Source organism: Haplochromis burtoni, unplaced genomic scaffold (genome assembly GCF_018398535.1).
Source record: "Haplochromis burtoni strain Fernald_Lab_line unplaced genomic scaffold, NCSU_Asbu1 Contig_2, whole genome shotgun sequence".
In the NCBI taxonomy this organism is placed as follows: domain Eukaryota; kingdom Metazoa; phylum Chordata; class Actinopteri; order Cichliformes; family Cichlidae; genus Haplochromis; species Haplochromis burtoni.
This window is the reverse complement of record NW_024582363.1, coordinates 1,221,058-1,239,981: the sequence shown is the minus strand read 5'-3', so window position 1 is coordinate 1,239,981 and position 18,924 is coordinate 1,221,058. Positions and strand designations below refer to the sequence as shown.

Below are 18,924 nucleotides of genomic sequence, written 5' to 3'. Positions count from 1 at the left end.
TGTGTAATTATAAGTCAACTGAAAACAAAATTAAATGAAAGTAATCTAAAACTGAACTAAAGAACCCATGGCCTGGTGGGGATTGAATCAGGATTTTTAGAAAGGGACAAACATAAAGGAAAAGTGCTGACAGGCAAAGTGAGAAAATGCATGTAAAATAGCACATAACAGCAGCATGTTCTCTATGACCACAGTCATAGAGCACAAACGGCACCCCTTTATAACCTCTGATCATTATCATTATACTGGTGCTTTCTTTACATGAAACATGCTTACAATGTATGGTCCTAATTGCATGAGCTCTTAAAAATGAGAAGATTATCTAAGATACTTGACTTGACCCACTCAAGTCAGCATAAGAGAAAGCAATCTGCAAGACACAAGTGTTCATCAATTTATTCGTTACGAGTAGTGGAGGCTGACAAGCCGATGGTTTATCAATTCCAGTAGAGTGGGCTGATCAATAGACACCAGACATGAGGACTGAAACTGGAACGTTATGTTTCAGCCTGATCAGTTGAGGCACCAGATGAACCAAATGTGTTGTTCAAAAGCTTGCCAAGCATCAGAGGTTAAGATCAAATTAACCTGCCTGCCACGTAGCAGTGCAGCTTCTGGGAATACATTAAGAGAGTTCTGGCTCCTTAATCATATGTGCAGACATTATTAAGACAAACCAAACCCACTGTAAGCCAGTGAGCCAGATTTGACTTTTTAAAACCACTGATGTATGATTCTTGTGTGAAAAAAAAGTGTTTACAGGGGAGGTGACTGTATTCTGAAAGTGATGTTTTAATAAACAAACTTACTTTGACTTCTTCTTGTAGTTTTCCAAATCGAACTGTGCCACTGAGAATCCTGCTGATGAATCTCTGCTTTTCCTGCTGAAGAGATGATGCCTAGGGAGGCAGACAGGGAAGATGGCGGGTTACTGAGCTAAAAAAGGAACACAGAGGGAGGGTTAAACACACAATTGGATAAAGGAAGTGGGGGATTATGGAAGAATTGGACAAAGGAAATGAATGAAAGACGTCAAACTGTTGCCAATTTACAGAAATCCTGTGCAGCCAAATGGGTGAGGCACAAAAGCTGTCTAACTTCAGGACAGTATAACCAATCTGCAGACTTGTACTAGGTTGGATAAGGATGGATAAAAAAATACTCACTCGCTACCTACTAAGTAACTGTGTGAATCAAGATTTCATAAAAGTCAGCTAAGGCTCCCCCATGCCAGTCATTCTCAGATTATTGGTCATGACTCTTTAGAACTCCAAAAACACAAAAAGTAACCATGAGTCTTCTTTAACTCTGCAATAATCATAGTGCTTTATAGGTAACTATGTATAAATTAAAAAAAAAAAAACATGTTTTCAGCATTTAAAAACATTTCCACTGCTTACATAACATACATAATCACAATGCTTAACCCCCCCCCCAGATAATATATACCCAGTTATATAATGCCAGAGGTGGAAAATCAGGCAGTTCGGTTCCTGTACGCCTTACACACTTTTTGGTCTGATTTATACAATTGCTTTGACTGAAAAAACCTTTACGTTATCTTCTCTGTGCTTGTACCTTGTCTGAATAATGAAAGTATACAACAGAGATATACACAGAGATATGCATACATGTGAGGATCATTTTAACAATAGAAGACTGGAAAACTGCTGCCTGTCTGTGGGGTCACAATTTTGGGTAAAAAATATGGAAACATGGATCCATCCTGTCTTGTATCAAAAACAAGGTGCCAGTGGTGGAGGTGCTATAATGGTATGGGGGATATTTTCTTGACACACTTTGGGTTCCTCAGTACATCACTGGGCATAATTTAAATTCCGCACCCTGCACAAGTATTGTCACTGACCATGTTCATCATCTCTCATCACCACACTGTACCCAGCTTCTCATGGCTGCTTCTAGCAAAATAATGCATCATGTCACAAAGTTCCAATAATCTCAAACTGTTTTTTTAACATGACACTGAATCGAATGCACACTTTTGTCACCTATCGTCAGGTGCACCTCCTCCAAAAAAATTTCTTAGGGGTGGCTATATGGGAGCCACTAAAAATACTGGGCTGGCACTCCAAAAACAGAATTTCCAGTTTTATTACACTGTTATCAAATACTACTTGAAAAATATGGCAAAAAAGAGAGAAAGAATAGTACTATATGGCTAGTTAATTTTCTGCTATTAAATTATTAAATTTGCTATCTCTGAAAACAGGTGCATATGAAAACCAAATAAGGTTTTGGAATCATTAATAATTCAGTTTTAATTGATCAGTTGACTGATTATCTGGAAGTCCTAACCATCAATTTAATGATTCTCAGCAGAGCTGAGGAGAAGGAGCTTAAGATTCTTTCTCCTAGAATGGAGTTAATTTTAAGAGCAAACTTGTTCAGGAAATACAAATAAGCATTGGATAATGTCAGTGAATGTGAGTGTGAGTGGTTGCCTGTCTATGTTGGCCCTGAGATGTACCAGTAATCTATCCAGGGACTGGTCCCAGGTTTTCTGCAACCTTATGACATTATTACCAACAAATTTTGAGGGGTAGCCAGTCTGATTTGCATCTGCCAGCAGTTTTTGGGTGCCTATTAGTTTTTCTGTGACTATTTTTAAAATCCAAAATCCTACCTGCCTCCAGACCTGTTGCAACCCTTATGAAATACCTTTACACCTTAACTACTGAATTTTGTTGTCATTTCGGATCAATTGTCTGTAAACAGCAACCAAAGCTGGCATTACTACAAACAGCTTAATTAGTAAGTGAATGAATTGATACTTAATATTCAGTATATTTAGACCTTTTTTTTTTTTATCAAAGGAAAGTTTCAAGACCCTCATGTTTGTGCATCTATTCAGTGTCACATGTGGTACAAAATCTTTTTACAGTAGCATCAGTAGTACCATGTGTAATAGTTGGTCTCTCTCCTGGGAAATGTGTTCTGCCACAGAAATGACAGCTCCCAGGTAGTGCCGTGTCTTTTCCTCCTTCAACACACACTCTTCCTTTTGTTGCTTCAACATACTCATTCTTCTTTCAGCCTTCCTAATTGATGGAAAGATAGGCGAGTGAGGAAGGGAATTGATTAAAGAGTATTAAAAGAGGACCAAAAACACAGAAAAGAGAGAAAGAGAAAGTATGGGGGCACGAGAATGGAGTGCGAAAGGGAGGTTTGGTGAAAACATGGTAAACAAAAATAAGCAGGGGTTAAGAAAAGGGAAAGCAGCAGATAGAAGGGTTGAATAAGAAGAAGGACAATAGGTTAGCTGGATGATACTTGAGATCATGCCATCTGCACAAGGTGGGGGGAAATGTTGGTTATTAAACACCTTTTGACAGACTTCACACTTCATATTGAAAGAGTTCACATTAATCTCAGCACAAATCTACTGGGAAACGAAGGCTCCAGACCAGAACATATTTAAGTCCAGCTGCAATCCCTTGCAATCCCTACAGTTAATTAATTATAATTATACTAGGTGTCAAAACATTAGACAAACAGGACAAAAGAATGAATCACCAGCTACAATGTTGGACAGAAATCTAGAAAAGAAAAAAATAAATTAATAATAATTAAATTAATAAAGTAATTATATGAAAATAGAAAGTTCTCCTGTCTCCCATCAGACGAGCTTGTTGGCACTGATCCTCACATAGGATATGAACCACATTTTCCCACATGAAAGTCATGTGCATAACACTTACTAAGTGGACTTCTTCCATATTACTTTATATAGGTTGGATTTTTTTATTTAAAAAAAACCTTAACACAGAGCTCAGTGGATGTGCAGGAGTCTAGCACATTATCAGACTGCTTCAATTTCAAGTTATCATGAGTGTTTGTTTTTTTTAAAGCAAGCTGTCCCAATTATAAACAATAAATAGTTTACACTGATTTTACTCTTGTTAAACATCCATGTACCAGTTTTTATGGCAGTTTGTTTCTCAACATATCCAGATGCTGCATATTCTTTGCACAAAAGTATTTTAATATATTGAAAATGGAATTGGTTCCACATGCTGTTATAGTAATCATAACATTCTTTTGTTTTAATGGCTCAAGCAATGCTGAAAACCTTCCAAGAACTGTGTCTCACTGCTGTATACCAGGTTTCATGTATGTGATAACAGCAAACAAAGAACACTAAATATTTACTACCTGTTGGATTGCCTGGAGAGCTCCAGCTCAGCCTCCATTGCCCTTGTTTTTGCAGTTAGCTGGGCTTTGTCCAGAGCTAGAATCCTGTTCTCCTCCTGGAGGTTAGATACTCTCAGAAGCAGTTTGTCAATTTCACCCTTACTTCTGCTCTCATGCTGCTCCAGTTGTCTGAGAGTGAAGAGAAGAGTTCATAGAATTATGTCACAGCACGTGTCACAATCTGCAATTAAAACTCCAAAATATAGCCTACTGATATTTGTTTTAAATGTAATAGTCCTGTTATTTCATGCTTATGCAATTTATTTTTGATTCATTTGTGTAAACATGAGTTGTATTTTAAATCCCAGGGGCTATGACAATACCTGACCACGTACATTTATTCATTAAATCCCATTTGACTTTTCTATTGCACTTAAAACTGCAGTGCTTCAGGTGCTACTTTTGTTGTAGTTCTTGTTTTGTCTACTTATCTGTGCTACAAATCAACTGAAATAATAATAAACAAAGCTTTCCCAACACCCTTACCCAACATAGAGCAAGAATGGTCAATGCTTGTGAATATAAATTGTTCAGTCTACAGTTTCTTGTTTTCTCTTTGAAATAACAGAGCAGCTTTAATACTTAAGTATTCAGTTTTGTTTAATAACGTGAGATTAGAAGGGTACCTTCTCAGTTTTCCAGCAATGCTGCAGTGTTCGTCCCAGGTGACTGCATCCTTTAGGCGGGCCTGCAGAACTTGAAGCTCCTTCTTATTTTTCTGCACCTCCCTCCTGCATTCTTCCAGGTCCCCTTCCAAACGCTGGTTTTCCACTTCTAATAACATCAGTTTCTTAGACACTTTTGCCACTAAAGAAACAAGAAAGAGATAAGAAAAAAAGAGAGTATTAAACAGAAGAAAATGAATAAAAAGGAAAATAAAAAAACGAAATAGGGAAGCGAGCCCAGTAAATGTACATTAGGCTAAATGCCTTTAGTGCTCAAAATGTATTTTCATGTTTTCTCCTTGTATGTCACTTGAGTCTTTTTGAGTAATCTTTTCTGAATTTAACATGTTTACAAAAAAGGCCGTGAAATTGCGAGTGTGTACGTTTTTAAGTTGCATATTCTTGAGGTGGGGCTCACCCGAAATGGAAAATGAAGATCTGTTAACGTTGTGAAAGACTTTTAAAAAGTGATCTTTACCTATGTTTAACAATGGGTCTTTGTGTTTCTTTGTTGGCTAGATCACGGGGCCAACAGAAAGGAAAGTATGTATTATGAAACCAAAAATAATATGGAAAAAACCTTAGGTATCACCCAGTAGGTGAAAACAACTCAGAATGAAGTTTAATGGTATCCTATTTATACAAATGCGTTGAGCATCAACACGTATGACTACTACTCAATAAATCACATCCATATTAGTCTGAGACACACGACGAGATGTATATTCTTAGGGCGGGGCTCATTCTGGCAATGATTTGTTACATTGTTAATGTTGTGAAAGGCTCTTTTAAACAAGCTGTTGCTTTTTTTTAAGCTTTTCCTATGTCTAACAATGCATCTTTGTGTTAGCTAGGTCAAAGAGCCAACAAAAATGAAAGTTTGCATTATATACCTGAATCCAAAAAGAAACATCTACTGCGTTAACGTTCGAATCTACGACCTTCAAAGGGACACGGCCAACACCAAAAGTAGACATTTAGACTTTTTCTGCGTATTCTGTGTTATATTCTGTATTTCCTCATTTATCCCTATCAAAAAAGACCTAAAAACATTTTTTTAAACAAAAAAAACAGACGTAATTCTGAAATGCATGCATCATTTTAAAGATTTTAGTGTAAATGCTTGTGGAAGAATTTATTTCATCTTTTTCATTTTTTTTAGGTATTTCAGTGTTCCAGAAAATACCTTCAGTGTTATGTCTGCTGTGAGTGGCCTTGGCCTCAGCATGCTGCTCCTCGAGTTGATTGATGAGATCCTGGTTCTCCTGCAAAACCAGAACGGCCTGTTGTTGAATTTGATAACTGCAGAAAGAAAGAAAGCAGGAGAGTGAGAGATTATCAATGCTAAATCAGCACATCACAAAACTTGCTAATTTAACAAACAGTAATTATCAGACACAAAAATACTATAAATAGCTTTGCTACATGCTACATTAGCCTTTACAGAGATTAAGCTATCTTTCCAAGAAACAAATCTTACATAAATTCTGTAATCCTTGTAAGATAACATATACTTTTCTACTCCTGCAAGTTAGTCTTTCTAAGAAGAAACATATTAACAACTTGATGAGTCTACTGAATACAAATAAAAGAGTTAATATGATTGCCTACAAGTGTTGGCCTTTGAATGAATTGGACATCTAGTATCATGAAGTATTTATACTTTTCACAAGAGCACTTGAAATAAAGACTAAGTCTATACGTATACAAATGTACTGAGCATCAACATGTATTCCTAGTACTTAAGTAATCCCTTATATATTAGATTGACATACATGAAGAGGTTAACAACTCTAAAATCCCTGATAGTTTACATAAAGGCAGTGCAATTATCTAACTTCTCAGAGTTAGTTTCAGTCAGTGTCAGCAGCATTCTATGCTAGAATGATTATGAAAGACAGAATACCAGCAGCAGGGGTGTACCAAAGGAAACAAAGGTTTAGCTTCTTTCATTTTCTTAATTGCATCTATCATCTAGCAATGGATAAAGAAAAAAGACATTTAATTTTCATTACAAGATCAGATGAATGAATGATGACGGCAAATCAAGTTCATACAGTGTTGAAATAACCCACATACACAAAGCCGTGCATTTTTTCTTACCAGTCTTTCTGATTGACCGCTCCGGTCGTGGTAATTTCATCATGGAGTTTCTCATTTTCTTTAATGACTTCCTCTAATTGAAAATGCAACTTTTTCATGTTTTCCTGTAGCAGACAAATACACAAAAAACAATGATTTCAAGGCCATAAAGAAAAACACAAAATAAATGCATCTTCTGCTCTACTACCACCTCTAAGCCAAGGCTTAAAGGTCCCCCTGGGGAGATACCATCCTTCACTGAGACTGCCTGAGCACACCAGCTGTCCTGTTAGTGTTATACCCACTAAGTCTGGTCTCACCTCCCCCTGTGAAACTGTTCCAAGTCCTTTTATGCTGGAACTGGATCGCCTCAGGACACAGAAACCTGCTCAATCGCAACCTTTTGCAGCATATTAAACAGAATGTTTTTACTTTTTACTTGTTTATTAATTCCAAAGGAAGGATGTATTATATAGCTACCTTTAACTCATTCACTGCCAGCCATTGGCAGTGAATGAGTTAAACCCATTGACTCATTCACTGCAATTGACGGCTATAGACGTCAATGGCAGTGAATGAGTTAAAAGACCCAAATATTTATTAAAAAGACAATAATTACCGCTAGAACAAAATATGATTTTATTTTGACTTCTGTTGTTTGCATGACTAAATGTTTACCTCATCTAATAAGATCCTGGGAGCACCTTGACTAATGCATTCTATCTACTGAGTGTACTGCAGGTTTTCAACCCATGAACCACATAAATACAAGTTGGCACATCAAATAGTACTTAACAACCCCCACCTCTGAAATAACCTCACCAATTCTCCAAAAAGAAAATATGAAAGATGATTCATTAAAACTCACACAAATTTCACTTTACCTCAGTGGTTTGCAGAATGGCATCTTTCTCATTCATTCTGTCTTCATAAGCCAGCAGTAGAGGAGATAAATACTTCATGTCGACCTACATAAGACGGACAAAGAGAAATAGTTTAAACTAGACATAACATGAGTGCCATGAATCTTTTGCCTTGCTAGAGATTACGCCACACAGGAAAAGTTTGTTTTCAATCAGACAGTGACAGTAATAATACCTGGTGCAAATGGGCTTTATGATCTTGTTAGGGTGGACAGATACTGGACAGTGTGGCATTCAGATATACTCATTTAAGAGTCTCTCTTACCTGTGCAAATTTTAGTGAGCTTTGGTTGTGATTAACCGTGCTACCAGACCAGCTGTCAGCAGACTGAAAATCTGCAATTTCACATTTTTCTTCAATTTTATGGGGTACTGAAAAAATCAACCATAGTAATCGATTGACCAGTCAATTTATTTTACGAAATGACTTGCCTATTAGATTAGCCAGTGTTACGGATTCAAATATTGGGGATAGATACAAGAGGAAAAACCACAATAACAACACTGGTCCGGCCGGGTTGAGTCAAACGATGATTTTAATGATCACACATGTGGGAGATGGACACCGTACGCAGACAGCATCAGATCTCAAAATGGTGGAGCATTGATCAAACTCTTATAGCCTCTAGTGGCCCCCACCTTATCATAAAAGCCTAAACATTCACATGCTTTTTCTCACACAGTGCCTAAGCTACGACCTTGGCTCCCTGTTTATCTGCTCCTGCTGAGATGGGGCAGAAAACTCCAGTATATTCTGTTCTCTTCTAATCAGACAAATAAGGCGATGACTTTCTGCGAACAGTATTTCTTATAACTCAGCAGTATAATGCATCATAAAACAATATCATTCATTCACAATAAATCAGCAGTCTAATGTAATGCAAATCAGTTTAACAAATGCAATAGTTACCACCTTCTTCTAATTCAGGAGAATAATGCAAACTAAAACTACATAATAATTCACAATCTTTAATTAGGGGTATAACATGGCATAAAATAATATTATAATCTCACACCAGCGACACTATATGTATTGATTAGTGACATCAGATTATTAACTTGCTAAAAGGTCAGCCTACAGTCAAGCCAGAAATGTACTGTAGTGTTATATATTTATACTTACCAGCCATGGAGGAGGAGACCCCGTGTTTGGTAAGCCACTGACTTTGGAGTGCTAGATGAGTAAGGAGTGACATAGAAAGAAAGAAAATGAAGTTGGGCTTTTATCCCATCACTACAGTTTAGTCCTTTACATGGATAAGTTTAATATATCAGAATGGGCCAATAGAGTGTTGGAATCTAGTGTAGCATCAATAACTGCACAAGAGTAGTTACTCTGACTAAGAGCTAAGCTGCTCCAATAGAGGGATGGAACACCATTCTTCCAAAGATATCCCTTTATTTGGTGTTTTAAAGATGGACCTGTTTCCATGACACTCTAAAATTTAATTTAGGTGTTCATTTGGCTCATACACATCAAATCATTGAGTGTTACCTCATGCCCTTTGAATGGTGGCAATGTCTTGCTGGAAGAACACTCATCAGTTAGGACATGTTATAGGATAAAGATAATCAATCAGAGCAACTTTGTATTGATCTGTACTGATCCTATGAACTTCTAACTTACCAGCAAAATGCCTCCTACAGCAAAAACGAGGAGACCCACTCAAGGTTTGCTATAGATAATTTAATATGGAAGCAGATCCTTTTAACTGAACCAATTAAACTGATTATGACTCATCCAATCTCTTATAACTGTGTTACTTCACTGTAAAATGCATTTTCCTTTATCTCTTTCTTTCCAGCCACACTTCACTTGTTAGTAATGAGCCTTTGCAGAGACATGCAGCCACAGAGGCAGTGATGAGAGCAGGAGATCCCCTGGTGTGAAAACACAGCATGAGGTAGTCATGATTAAAACCAAAGGCTGGCTTTCTCCTGCAGCGCTAAACCTACAATAATCTGGACAGACTGTACCAGAGAGACCGCCACAGACAGTAACAAAAAACTCTTTTGGTTCAACAAATCAGAGGGAAGGACTGACAAAAATAAAACCTTACTTCACTCAGCAGGGTTTTGGATCAAAGGTGGATGTGTATCTTAAAAGCTCAGTTATGAAGCTTTGAAAATAAGGAGATGTACTGCCATTAGATTTTCTACAGAATCTAAGAAAATAAGTCTAAGAGTAAATGAAGATAATACAGGAGAACACTGTTAGAGTGAATTGTTAAATGTTGTCATTTTTATGCTTACCATCTCTACATTGTTTTAACTCTGTTAAGAAAGGAATTCTTTTATCCCCCTCCCCAACCTCTCGAGGTTCTGGGGGGGATGTAGTGTTTTTTTGCAGATACATCCTATCTGGAAGATCTGTTTCTTGTGATGTTGCTTCCTGCTTTTATGACCCTTTTGGTCAGCAGGAGGCCACACACACACACATTCTCACATGCATACAGATGTTTACACATACACACGCATAGTGCCTTGTCGTTGTAACCATTTGGGGGTTTTACGTGGGTGGTGCTTTTGCTGTGATGTGTATTATGTGAACTGTTTTCCCAATAAAAGGGGTCATTTTGTGGCAGATAACAATGAGGCCTGTCTTGAAAGTAAATCGATCGATTGCTGACTGTCTTGTTTTCTTCATGATGAATAAGTCTCTAAACCAGCGGGGCTTGTGGAAACACAGACCCAACAAACACATATACCTGATTTAAGTTAAATTTGGTAAGGTAGGAGTGAGACAGACTGACTTTTTTTCTCTGTACAACTCCCTAATAGGAACAGCTGTTCGTAACTGAGCTGATTGGTAATATTCACAATACAATTTCTCAAATTTCTTTCAAGCAAACCCTGAGGTTGCATTGCATCTTATTCATGAAAAGTTTAAACTGACCCATATATATATATTTTTTTAGAAATACCTATAGTTCATTAATTCTCAATTAGCCCCTTATCCTTCACTGAAGTAGTCTCTTGTCATATTCATGTCTTGAGCTTGTTATACCTCTTCTTTGGACAGTGGTCTGAACCGCGCCTGGTAGTGGCTCAGCTCCACATTCAGACGGTGAACTGTCAGTTTGAGGGCATCGTTTTCATCAACCAGCTCCTGAGCATGTTGCCTCAAATTCTGCAGCTCTGCTTGGCTGCCTGCAAACAAAGCATTTCAGGTTACAAATAATTTTCCAGATTAATAAGTAGTTTTAAGCCAGTTTCCAAATGCCAAAGCATTGAATTAAAGCAAAAAATGTGAAATGTGAGGGCTTGTGATTTTTACAAAATCAGGACAATAATTTGCATCTTTCAGGAGTGTGCAACTATGCAACACTACAATGCAACACAGCCCATTCAGGTCATTCCTCAACATGGGTTTTGACTCTACAGTACATGTGGTCTGCCTAAAGATCAGCAAAGTGCTTTCATGTTTCTTTTCATTACTCCCTCTTCTCCCTCTTACTCCCTCTCTTCATGCTGAGGACATGCTGTGGAGTCCAACGATCAGTGCCATTTCTACCCTTAGCACTATCTCCAGCTCCCTCTTTTGACACTTGTAAATTCCTCCATCCGCTGTAACTCTCTGCTTACTTTTCCTTTCTGCCTCATTTGCATCTGTTTTACTTCCACTGTTACTTCTATATACTTTCCCTACTTCCCTTCATTCAATTTCTCCACATTGTTCCTCTGTACAGTATCTCTCCAGCGGTTCCTCTACTCTACCTGCAGAGGACCTCTGGTTTGAGAAGGCTTTGCTGTCACTAATCTCCCGTTCCAGGCGCTGCAGTCTCTCCTCTAGTAGCTTTTCTTTGTCTACCATCCTTGTGTTCTTTTCCCGACGGTCCCTCACTACCTTCTTCCGCAGTTCACTGTATGTATTGCTGGGTTCTGGAGGAAGCTCACGGAGGTCTTTGGGGCTTTTGGCTTGGCTTGCTTGCCTGGGGTGACCAGCAGTGAAAATGGTCGGTGTTGCTGAAACAGGCAACAAAAATACTTTTCAAAAATAGAATAAAATGTATAAATGAACAGAAAGTATGTACTGTATTGAAAATACAAATTTAGTGCTGCTTTTTGTTACAGCAGAGATAGAAAACATGGACACAAACAGAAAAAAATCCTAAAACTGTAACATAACTATGAGTTATGTTACTATCATTTATCTAGTAACATATCTAGGCATCTAGGCAGCAGGCAGCCTGCTATAACCATTTCAAAAAAATACATTTCTCATTTGAGGTGGGAACTCTTGTTACATGAATAAAAAAACAACAAAACATCAATGTCATGCAGAGAATAATGCAGAGAAGAAATAGTACTTTTAGATGGCATGTTGCATTTCACATCAAGTTCTGCTAAAGCCATTTATCAGAACACAATGTGCACTGATGACCACAAATATCATTATAGAACATTATCTACAATACTATGTTAAATATACATACATAAAATGCATGCAACTTAAAATATTTCATTGTTAACATGTTTATTTCACCTGACCAATTGAATGGTGTGTTTTTACTCTGATTTTTTTTTTTACAGTTAATATTAACATTAACATGTTAACTTACAGATATTGGAATGCCTTCACCCTTTATTGGGTAGATTACAGGACATGAAGAGAAAGGCAAACAGTGGGGTGACCCTTTAATGCTTAATATACATACATTTATTAATTTTTAAATTAAAAATCTATATGTAAAAATGCCAAGCAGACACACACAGGCTACTTTAGTATTTACACCTACTTGGAACATCATCTTTCCAATTTTCAAGAGTCTTCCTCACAGACATTTTCTTCTCTTTGGGTTCTGGGGATTGGCCACTGGTCTCCTCAGTGAAATCTGTGTGATGTGAACAAATTCATTGAATGAATTCAAAACCGAGAGGAGCGCTGATTTCTAAGGGTTTTATTATAGTAAAATCCCTTTTTACCACAATCAGCCAATGGTTATGTAAAAATGTAATTTCTGCAAAGCCTGAAAGTGTTACCTTGCGAATCAGACAGATATTATGTCTGCACTTTAGTTATTAAGGTAGGAGCATTTTAGGAACAGACAGAACATTTTAATTTACCACCACCAAAAGCCTGAGGGTAGCACTGCTAATAACAATTCTAACGAGGCTTTCCATTTAGCTCTAATGATATGAGGTTACCTTATGGCTGTTATGAAACTAAATGTCAGTTGAATAAGAGCTGTACTTTTCTAACATAGAGTCAAGAGTGTGGTGTACCGGTAATTTGGCTATGTGATGGAGAAGATTTTAATATCAGGTTGCATGGCTTTAATTGTTTTACTAGTGCTTTTCATAGAAAAGACTCCAAAAGCCAATAGTCTTGAATTTCTATTACACGTTGTTTTGGAAGAGCACCAACAATAAACAAAAGCAATAACAGAACTTTATGTTTAGTTACATGTTGTTGGAGAGATTTTCAGATTTGCTGTTCATAATTAGAGTCATTCCAATTACTCGATAGACCTATTACTGTCAATGTTACCACCTGTCTTTCACATCAGTGATCACAACCAGCTGTTTTATATCAGCTAAAATGTTTGAAATTTGTGGGCATGTGCGTTTGCTATTTGCTACCTATATACAAAAATCTGTTTATAAAAATACACACAGTTTTATTTTCAAGCATTTATACTGTGTTGGATGTGTGAAAATGTACTAGAAGAAAGCTAACTGGAAATCAGTGCTGATTTCTGATCTTTTTCAGTGGGCTCTACAATATACAGGCCATATTTTAAATACATAGGTCAATTTTTACCACAGATCAATTCTTTCATGAGCATTGTCCTTCGTATTATCATTATCATTATTACTACTACTACGATGTTCTCCTCCTTATGAAATATGTTAACCCATCTGTCATTATTGTAAAATCAGTACCTGGTGAAGACTCTCTTCTGCCAGAAGTCTGAGTTGGCAGGGGTGTAGAGGACTTGAAGACAGACTGTCAAAATAAATAAAGAGGCAGTCAGTATAGTAAGTCTTTTCAAACAAATATATAAATCCCTGCAGCCTGGAGGAGTTTATTTATGGTCTTTGCCAAAACGTATCCGATAATATCTTATCAGTGTATTTATTAAATTGTACAGTTTGAAAGAGCCTACAAAACAACATGAATGAATTACATTTGTCAGTTCAGTGTAGAGAAGACATATAGCTGAAACAGAATTATGAGGAAAAATTGGAAGACAATTTATTTTTAACACCCCAACTATGATAAAAATTCAATAAATTCCACAATTGTTGATGGAAAAAAATATACTGCATTTCTATATTTAGAAACAAGCACAATGTTCTCACAGTGACCTTTACTCTCACCCTGAGTCATAAAAAAAACAGAAAGTGAAGACCATCCTGTAGATTTATGTGGGTTCGGGCTGATGTTTTTTTGGACCTAGAGGTGGTACACCATTGTGTAAAACTACTATATCATATGAGTCACCATACTAGGTCTGTTGGCCTTAGATTATGACACAATAGATCCATGATGTCCTATGTCACTTTGACTTGTGGCTGTCATAACTGAGAGATTCAGACACTGCCATAGCCTGGAAAGATAGTTGACAGGGAGAGACCATTGGGACCTTTACAGGTTAGCTATCCAAGTAGAAGAACAACAACATAATATAACATTTTCTCAGGGATCTATAAAAGGAGACATTTGGCATAGTGCCACAGACCGAATTAAGAAGAGAACTCACAAGGCAATTTTACAGATAAACTGTACACCACAGAATAGAATTAACTGTGTGCAGATAAAGCAAGACTGTGAAAAACTTCCCATTACTAATGTACTGTGATCAGTGACTACCATAAATCACAATAACAGCTTTTTAAGGCAATTTTCAGGCAATTTGCAGAAGTGCAAGAACTCACCACCTGGATTGTAAGAGCACCACAGACAAACACGGTAACATTTTGTAGTGGAGAAAAAAGGGGGGATTCAGGATTTAACCATGTAGATACATAAATTAAATGCCAAATGTACAACAAAGAAAACTGTTTGATAGAAGGAAACAAAAAAAAACCCCACCAACATTTACTAAGAAAAACTGAAAGGATATCTGCAGATGCTATAAGCCAAGTCCATATATATGGCTACTGAGCTGAATCACAGCTGATAGTTTTAGTGACAACCATAGCACAGCATTAAAAAGAAACAAAGTATCGATTCTGAGTACAACTGTGCCTCCTACTGGATCAGACTGGGATTACAATACCAAAATACCACAGACTCAAGGAAAACCTATTTAGGAGTAGTAACACTCATTAAATACATGCCAACACTCCAACCCCCCATTAAATAAACCTCATGGGCTGACCCTTTAGATGCACAAAATAATAAGCAATTACCAGTCAACTGTTACAAGGTGACCAGCCAAGACTGAAAATTGCTGTCATAATTGGCATCATGTTGGAGATTTATAAATGTCTCAGTGAGAATGACTGTAGTGATCCTGAAGGTGAACTAAATGGAGTTTAAAGTGAGGTTTTGGATACATTTTGAAGATTGTTTAAATGTGTTTTGACAACACTTAATGTTGAAATATTTAAACATTTCAAAATTACAGAGCTGGGAAAATTGGGCAAAATTTGCATGTAAAAAAAAAAAAAAAATCCAATCTAAGAACTCTTATTCAGCTGTTACAGATTAAGACAGACGTCAGATAACTGATGAATAAATATATCGAAATAATTATTGTAATATATGTAGAGATATCGGCTGGATTTTAGTTTGATCATCTTTAGAAAAATATGAATGAGTAATCAACAAAATAACCAAAATAATAAATAAAAATAAAGCTTACTTATTTCTTTCATCACTCACCATTTAAAGATAAATGTCATATTTTGCATTGGCACACATATTCATGACTACTCTGCGTTAAAATGGAGGCTCTGCTCTATTTAACCTGTTGCCATAGTGAATCATGACATCTGATGATGGCTTTTTTTTTATTACACAGACATATTTAGCTCTGCAAATATTCTCAGCGGTGGCTGAACTTATTCTGATTAGATGCTCTGGAACCGAGAAGTTTCCCATTTTAGGATGAATCAAGATTAAAGTTATTCTGAGAGTTCTTGTCTTCTGGAAGAGACACCTGGAACTGCCTCACCTAAATGTAACACATGCCACTATTAGGGTTACACCTAATAAATACACAGCCACCCATTTAGCCTCTAGTCTTATAACCACTAATCACCTCTTACAGGTATTTTATGCGATCTGTATTAGAAGCATGGAACAATCTACTGAGAAACCTTCATGCACATAATACAAGCTCTTTCTGCAGCTCCTCACCTTAGATTTTAGTGGCAGAGCATAGACAGATTCGGTGAGTGAAGAATTCTGCCTTCGGTCCAGAGTGTGGTAGACATGTTCCTCCCCGTCCTCTTCATCCACCACTTCCTGTTCCTTGTCTTCCAACTCCCCCTCTGACTGGTCAGGAGAGGACAGACGTGGCCGGCTAACCAAATCTTCTGACCATCTGTCTCTGAGGAAGTTAAGCATGTAAGATAACAGCAGAAGACAATTTGATGTATCTTAGTAGAGGCACAAACTAATACAGCCACTTTTATGAACAGTTTATTTTCTCTTAAAACTCCTGCCAGAGAAAATGAATTTTATTTTTCTGACACACTGGTGATGACACAAATCTTGACATAATACTGTTGCCTTTCCCATATGATGGCTACCTTGTGTAAAGTGCTGTGCTGATGTTTGGCTCAGATGTGAAGGATTCTGATTGACCACTCTCGGATAAAGACATCAGCCGGGCAGGAGGTATGGCCCATGTCTGTCCAGTGAGTGAGGATGATAAAATGGCTGCTGCTAAAGCTGACCTGTAGATAGAAACACATACTTTATGAGACACTATGTGTAACAGAAAAGTAAATGAAATGCATGGAAAGCATCGCATGCAAATTTGAAGTCACTCTACAATTTTTGACTTTATTTATCGAGTTTGGATGATGACAATTATCAATAAATGCATCATTTATGACAACAACAACGGCACAAGCAGAGCAGATCATTAACCAAAGCCAGTGCTCTAGTTTTCAATTTAATTAAAATGACTTGGACCTGCACTAAAATTTAATGTTTTTTTCTTTACACATGATCTATCGCTACATTTCGATAAATAGCCTCTAACAAGCTCATAGCAAACATGAAAATGTGGATTAAATGACAGTTTAGTAGAAACATGAAACATGAAAGGCTGTTGGAGGTTATGGGCGATAAACAGAAAGTGTTAGGTACCTGGGTCTCTCAGGTGAAGGGTTTGGGCTGCGAGGGGGAGGGGTACGAGGTACGGCTGGTTTGGGAGCAATGGAGGCAGCAGGGATCAAACCATGAGCTATATGCTTCTACGCAACACAGAGAGAAGAGTTAGAGGGACATACAGACACAACGCTTCAGGAGGGTTTATATAAGATGACACCAAATTGAGGGGGGGGACAAACAAAAACAAAACAACACAGATGTTGTGCAGGGTGAACAGCAGGGGAAGGGTAAAGGGATTTATTACAGAATCACAGTATGACCACCTGACGACCAGTGATGAGCGTAATGAAGGCACAACAGCACCAATATTTATCCTCAAATTTTACTAAGTAATGCTAGAGCAATCGCTAGTGCACAAAAAACCCTCAATTCACCATTTATACAAACTCTAGCTTAAAAAATAGGCAATACCACCAATTAAATACTCATTACCAAGAGTTAGCGGCAGTATTTTTGAAAACAAAGAACTCCTACTATTATTAATTAACCATAAGTAAAGCCTTAAAAAACACAAAAATAATAAGACAAACTACAAAAGGTTAATATCTATCATAAAAGAATGGCAACTTACAAACTCCTTGTCTTTCTCCCTCCTAAAGCTAAATCTTAACATACTGGAAATACGTTTTACAGTTGCCGTCTACTATATAGGTTAATGTTATTTAATGCTTTTGCGAAGTATTCTTTCAATAAAACAGCTTTACAATTAAATCAGAAATTATAATTCGCCGAGAAAGGAAAATGCGTAAGCTAACTAAATTCAACAAGGATGGCTGCTTGCAGTTTCCTTGTATCTAGACGCTTCACAACAAGAAGGAACCGTGCTCCAAACGTAACGCTGATTGGCTAAGTTTGAAGGCAAAAGCCAATCAGAGACTGCTTTGATCCACCTAGCAACGACTTGCTTACCAACTCGCAGCCTGGCCAACAGGGGACGATGTTGGCCCATTTAAATAACACCGTTTGTCCCCGAAAAAACTTTTCTTTTTCTTCTTTCACTGCTGGTGACTTTTAATTTGAAGAACAGGGCTTTTTTCAAGTAGGAATAAGTAAATAAAAACGTCATTCCCCCACCTGTATTAGCCGCCTATCTGAAGGCCTGCTGTGTTTGTTCTGTCTAAATTCCCAAACTATTTATCTACTGTATTATAACAGTGGCTACGTTTATAGGTATCCCAATTGCAATCTTTACAGTTCCTCACCAATAGGAAATACGTCAAACTATAAAATCCATCCAATCAACACAAAACCAAATACAGAAGACAACCATAAAGCCATTAAATAACTGAGACGTTCCTCAATAAAATACAGCTATGTGTGGGTCAGATCTTTAGCCTGTTTTTTGTCATTTGAAGCATAAAGGAACAGCTTTAGAAAAGCTTTCTATAAGTATAATTTTAACCTTTTTATTTCTTTCCAACATGAAAAACAGAGTTATTGTAATAAATGGGGGAAAAGTGTAATCTTTGTTTTGTTCTGCTTCTTAGTTTAAAAAAAGCAAACAAAACAACTTTGCCTTAGGAAATGTAGACAAATAGTGACTAAAGTCAACACATTGGTTCCTGCAATATCTACTTTTCTGATTAACATAAAGCTGGAGAGAATTTTATCTTTCCAGGGCTATGTTGGAACTAAAAATCACAGAGATGAAGAAAATCTGTGAATAAAATTTAACCACATGGTATTTCTTTTCAGTTTCTGTGGATTAGGATGTCATATGATCCTGGGCTAGACGTTCAATAGTTAA

At 37.1% G+C, this 18,924-nt stretch overlaps 1 protein-coding gene across 3 annotated transcripts in view; it reads right to left on the bottom strand.

The window, feature by feature from the left end:
• The window catches only part of cep89 (centrosomal protein 89), a 55,080-nt gene extending 36,159 nt beyond the window's left edge, over positions 1-18,921 (bottom strand). The window contains exons 1-17 of one of the 3 annotated variants that reach the window (XM_005913082.3): positions 17,749-18,921; positions 17,154-17,260; positions 16,589-16,735; positions 16,194-16,386; positions 13,769-13,832; positions 12,622-12,717; positions 11,600-11,848; positions 10,890-11,032; positions 9,006-9,056; positions 7,844-7,927; positions 6,981-7,084; positions 6,064-6,179; positions 4,839-5,019; positions 4,174-4,341; positions 2,918-3,059; positions 810-899; positions 55-614 (exon numbers count right to left, since the gene is read on the bottom strand). In XM_005913082.3, the coding sequence (XP_005913144.1) occupies positions 579-614; positions 810-899; positions 2,918-3,059; positions 4,174-4,341; positions 4,839-5,019; positions 6,064-6,179; positions 6,981-7,084; positions 7,844-7,927; positions 9,006-9,056; positions 10,890-11,032; positions 11,600-11,848; positions 12,622-12,717; positions 13,769-13,832; positions 16,194-16,386; positions 16,589-16,735; positions 17,154-17,260; positions 17,749-17,790 (2,013 nt within the window). In that variant the 5' untranslated portion in view covers positions 17,791-18,921 and the 3' untranslated portion in view covers positions 55-578. Of the gene's footprint in view, positions 1-54; positions 615-809; positions 900-2,917; positions 3,060-4,173; positions 4,342-4,838; positions 5,020-6,063; positions 6,180-6,980; positions 7,085-7,843; positions 7,928-9,005; positions 9,057-10,889; positions 11,033-11,599; positions 11,849-12,621; positions 12,718-13,768; positions 13,833-16,193; positions 16,387-16,588; positions 16,736-17,153; positions 17,261-17,748 lie in introns of those variants that run through there. The other 2 variants (XM_014333711.2, XM_042216429.1) reach the window with 2 other exon arrangements.
• Between the last annotated feature and the right edge of the window lie 3 nt (positions 18,922-18,924).